This window comes from Fistularia commersonii, chromosome 9 (assembly GCF_037954325.1).
Source record: "Fistularia commersonii isolate RoL2024-O1a breed Wild chromosome 9, RoL_Fcom_v1.0, whole genome shotgun sequence".
Lineage (NCBI taxonomy): Eukaryota > Metazoa > Chordata > Actinopteri > Syngnathiformes > Fistulariidae > Fistularia > Fistularia commersonii.
In genome coordinates, this window is record NC_141292.1 from 1,134,776 (window position 1) to 1,140,000 (window position 5,225).

Genomic DNA, 5,225 nt, shown 5'->3' on the forward strand with positions numbered 1-5,225 from the left:
ACTGCACAATTATTGTATGATAATTGTAAAAAAAAATAAAGGTTTCTACTTCACGGATTTTGCCTATCACGGGTTCTTTTTGGAACGTAACCCCGCGAAAAACAAGGGTTTACTGTACTGAAGCCATTCAGCTATTAGCATATAGATGTTCATGCTACCGGTATTAGCTTTAATAGCCGACTGTCTTTCTATCAGCCGATGGAGGCAGAAGGCTTCTGCACCATCTTCCACTTCTTGCTCCCGGGGGAACGTTGGGTTTTCGCGGCTCCTCAGAAGTATGATCCGGACCTTCTCTCCGTGGGAAGTAACCTCAGATCCTTGATTTAGCGCCATTTAAATCAAATCTGAGCGCGCGGGCCGAGAATCCAACCGCCAACCTCCCGACTTGAGGGTCTCGACCGGCCGCGGTATCACGTAGCCGGTGTTAGTTGTCGAGACGACGGGAAGAAGGTATTTGTTTGAAGGCCTTCTCCGCACCGGCGCTCCTGCTGGACCACTCGTAGCGGACAGCTGCATCGCCACGCTAATAACCTCCTTCTCAGGATTCTATGACATCAGTATTAAACCCCGGGTCGCCGAAAATCCTCTGAATTTCACAGAGCCGCGGTCTCGGCGCGGGAACGCCGCTCGCGATACGCATTCCAACCCGACCCGGGCTCATTCCGTCATCCGCGCTCACCGGCGGCTTTTTGTTTGGCAGGTTAGCGCCGATTACCCGCCGCCATCCGTCCCCCCCCGTCCTCGCGGCCTGGCGATGAAAGGTGTATCTGCTCCGTTGAAGTCTTCCTCTGAAATTAAAAACGTGGCTAATTTCTATGGTGCTTTGCGATAATGCCGTCGGTATTATTTTAGGGTGTGGGTTTCATAAGGAAATGTTTGCCTTATGAAATAAAGACAGATTATTACAGGCAGCTAAGCTGCTGTAATTTCCCTCCGACCGCGAGAGGCCATATTTCAGAGGGCGCCCGGGACGCAAAGACGATGCTATTACCAGCCGCGACTGAAATCAGACCCTCGTGACAAAAAGAAAATTCAAAAGGCCGGCCCGGGACCCCCTCGGACGAGCCTTAAATCTCCACGCGGGGCCTGGAATATTCCTGGATGGGTCGGGGGTCGCGTCCCCTGCGACATCCAGCCGGCCCGGCCCTCTGCTCGCCGGACATGCTAACACAAGTGAGCGAACACATCTGAGGCGGCCCTTGACCCGCGGTGAACAGGCTGTGCGTGGTGGAGTCAGATTGCGGCGTTAGCGGCGGCCGCGCTAGTTCGTGGCTCGTGAAACGCCGACTTCATCACAATCGGATGTACGAATATATGAACCCTACAGAGTAGCTTATTCACCACTTGACTTGCTAACTCTGGCTTGCTGTCACGGCGGCCGAGGAGTCGCAAGTAGAATCCCCGGAATTGGGAGCGCCCCCTACGGTGAGGCAGAAGAACTGCGTGCCTCACTTCGTGGCAGCTGTTTTCCGATGACTCAGCACGAGAAACTAGACACACACAAACAGTTGTTGACACTTTGGAAATGTGGTTCCTGCCGCAAAAGTGTTTCAGAGAGAGAGCAATACGGTCGTAGCAGTTTGCCGTCATTGCGCAATCTACATTGAGGCTCCACAGTCGGCAGCCTCACCGCATGTCTCTTCTCAGTAGTTGAACAGTAAATGTGAAAATCCAATCAAAAATAATCTAAAGCTGGTGAAGTTTAGTGAAAAATAAATTTATAGTGCAAATCCAATTTTTTTAATCTGACAATTTTTTTCTTTCCAAGATTGGTAAGTGAGGCACGGGCTCTCCTGCCTCCCCTGACTGCACCTCACTGCTCCCACGTTGCCACAGAGGCTCTGCTTTTTAGCGAGTTAGCAAAGTTAGCAAAGTTAGCGACTCGCCATTTGTCCGGCTTTGCTATTTCTGTCATGAATATTAAAGCTATTAGCATGAAACCGTTAGCGGTGTTTTTCTGTAGAGCATGTCAAAGACGTGAAAAACATCTACGTGAAAATAGAACCATCACTTCCAGGTTTCCACCATCTGGCCTCTTCTGTATCTCATCCACGAATCCATATGCGGGACCCGACCCTCGAGGAGGACGTATACTCCGTGAGATACGCGAGCCGTTTACATACCATTGTTTTACCACAAAATTGCATCGCAAATAATCGTTTCCTGCAATTTTCTGAACACGGTGATGATTAAGCTCAAACCAAATTTGTATAATTGGCGGCTCCGATAGGCCTGATACCACTCGTACTCCTTTTGTCCCGTACGTCCGATGCCAAGTTGAACGTCTTCATGGCGCCGCCGCCGTGACGTACATCCCCGCCACTCGCGCAATTGCATTAAATTGCAATTATAATTTAAAGAAATCGTGCGCCGCCCGTCCGCCGGGCTCATTCCCGATCCTCCTCACGAGAACCCCCGTATCATTATCTCCGGTTGTAAAGGTTAAACCGCCCGTTTCCAACAAACCTCTGCGGTTTCAGCGCAGCCTTGAGGCGCTAACTCAAACATCCATGTCACCGCGACCTTTTGTGCGATGATGGATGTGTTTTGATTCGAGCTCAAAGGGGGTTGGGGTGCGGAAGGGGCTCCGAGGAGTTCAAAATAAAAGCGGGTCTTCTCCCTTCTATATACCCCTTCTGTGGTGAAGTGACCCCCGCCTACAGAGTTGCCCTCCCCCGCCCCTCTCCGGCCCCGCGGGCCGGTCGGCCCGTCGGCGAATGCGAGCCGGTGGCATGCTGGGTGTGTGATGGAGCGCAGAAGGGGTGTGTGAGATGCGCTGACCCATTCACATCCACCTCCCGCCCCGGAGGGTAGGCTTACGTATCTGCACGTATCGGCACTGCACAAATCGGCAAGGACGGCTATAGCGGCGGCGAGGTTAGCATCTGGGAGCCGCTCTTCCCTCAAGACCTCCGGAGGGGACAGGTGTGGGGTGGAGAAGCCCATTTGGCGGCGGTTGTTTTTCCCCCTCCTCCGTTATTGCTTCCCCTCCCTTCCCTTGAATGGATCCTTTCTTTCCCTGAAGGAGGCTTCACAGGAACCTGGAAGCTGTTTATGATTCGTGTCACTGCAACACCGGATTCCGCGAAAGCCGTCTGATAGGTTGGTTAATCCTCTTAACTTGTAACCCGCGTACGTCTCTCGTCGGCGGAATGCGCGTGTATTTGTGCCGGATTAACGCGAGGTCGCTAACCGGTGCCTGGAGGTGTGAGCTCCTGCTCGACCCCCCGGTCACCTGACGCCCCGAGCGGGATCGGGCCCCTCGCCGGTTGCGGCTTAGCGCTGTTTTTTTTCTCCGCCTGGATCGCTTCTTCGTGATCGCGTAAGCTTTAGTTTATGCGGTAAAAACTCTGCGGGTCGGATGAAACCTGACTTTCCAGGCCTCTGGATCGGTAATTAGGCTAATGCTGATGCTAGCTGATGTCGACTGATGTTGACCCAGTCAAGTTAATTAGTAAAGCGAGCACTTGGTGGCAGCGGCGCGAGGAGATGCTACCTTAAGTAGCGGTGCAGAAACCCCCTTCAGATACCTTCTTGATGAGGTCGGCCTTCTGCCTCGACCGGTTGGGGTAGAAGTAGGAAAATAGATGAAAAGCAAGAGTATGACAGGGAGGGACGGCTATGAATGGTCTGCTACTGCTAATAGCAGCTAACAGCTACATGCTAAAAGCTGATGATATGATAGCCTTAACTTTCATGGCGAGGCGGTCAGGGAGCTCGGGGGGAACGACTCCAGACCTCCGTCGAGGAAGATCTTGATTGGACCAGGTGTGGCTCCCGGGTTGGCGGTGACGCTAACCGCCACGGCGCTAACCGCCTCCGACACCTCCCCGGCATGACGGCGACCGCCGATCCCAACGCATCTGGGCGCCATTTAGTCGTCCCGTCAGCGGAGGCCAGACGTTGTACCTGATACCGGCAAAACCTTCACGCCTCGTGGCTTGAAGGTCCATCTCACGCACTCAGCTGTTCCCTCTGAAGTGCAGCAGGCGTAGAAAGGGCCGGACAAAGCGCTAGCAGGGAGAGAGAGCAGCTAAGTAACACCCTCCTCCTCCTCCTCCTCCTTCTCCTGGTCTTCTTCCTCCCCCTCTCTTCCCTCCCAGGCTGTCAGAAGGGCTGGAAGCTTCAACCCGCCGAGAGGACGCTCCCTCGCTCGGAAAGAGTACCGGATTACAGCGCCGGTACCTCCACCCCTCTGCACCTCGGGGGGGCGGCGGTGGCGCGATGGCGGCGGCGGCGGCGGCGCCTCAGGAGCTGGCATGGCGGGCTCTGCTCCTCCTCACCGGGCTGGCGTCGCTGAGCGGCGGATCTGAGGGTGAGTACAAACCTCCGGTTCATATATCCCTCGCCTTTTAGACCCGCCGTCAGAAGGTGATGGGCTTCTTACCCGCGCGCCGGTATTTACGACCCCCGCGGCGGCGGCGGCCATGACAGCGGGTGGTCTTTCACGGTCATGTTTTGAATAGTTTGGAGATGGACAGCCAGTTGTCTTCTGCATGAATGGCAGCAGTGTCACGGCGCCCCCCCTGAAGGTTGGGACGGTCGCGGGGGGTCGGCGAGCTCCCGCCCTCCGGAGGACGCTCCCGCATGTGATGTTTGACTCTTTTCACGTGCACGGCTGTGTAATAACACGGTAATAGCAATCGTTCCTGTAAATGTCCTCACAAGCTGGGTTGTTTTGCCCCGTCAATAACAGTCCACGGTTACCAGATGGATCAGCAAGTTGCGAGGAGGGTCAGGAAAGTTGGGTAAAACGGGGGGGCTGGAGTTGTATGCTCTGTGCACGTACATGTGCACACATATGTGCAGATCCGTGCACACACACACACACACACAGACGTGCGATCCAATAACTTTGCATTCGCATCCTGATGCGAAGAGCAGCTGCTGGACGTCGGTGTGACCGATCGGCGGTGGAGAACTTTCACAGTTGGTCCTCGAATGCCTCGCTCTTCGTTCTCCTGCTCTTCATCCCCTCCTTCCTTCCTTCCTTCCTTCCTTCCTTTCTTTCGTTCTTTCTTTCTTTTCCTTTCTTTTCGGGGATCTCAGAGTGCAGCAAGGTGGGTTGACAGCGTGAGTGGGAGGGCGAGCAGGCAACATTTATTTGATTTGGAGGCCTCGCTCCTTCCTGATTCCCTTTTCGTCCCATGTTTTAAACCCCCCCCTCACACACACACACACACACACATGCACACACACACACTCACACACACCCAGAATGAGTT

At 54.2% G+C, this 5,225-nt stretch overlaps 1 protein-coding gene across 1 annotated transcript in view; it reads left to right on the forward strand.

Annotated features, from left to right (window-relative positions):
* The first annotated feature begins 4,205 nt into the window (after positions 1–4,205).
* The window catches only part of bmpr1bb (bone morphogenetic protein receptor, type IBb), a 24,616-nt gene continuing 23,596 nt past the window's right edge, over positions 4,206–5,225 (forward strand). Inside the window, exon 1 of the mRNA XM_086151800.1 lies at positions 4,206–4,315. Within this exon, the coding sequence (XP_086007926.1) occupies positions 4,225–4,315 (91 nt within the window). The 5' untranslated portion in view covers positions 4,206–4,224. The remainder of the gene's footprint in view (positions 4,316–5,225) is intronic.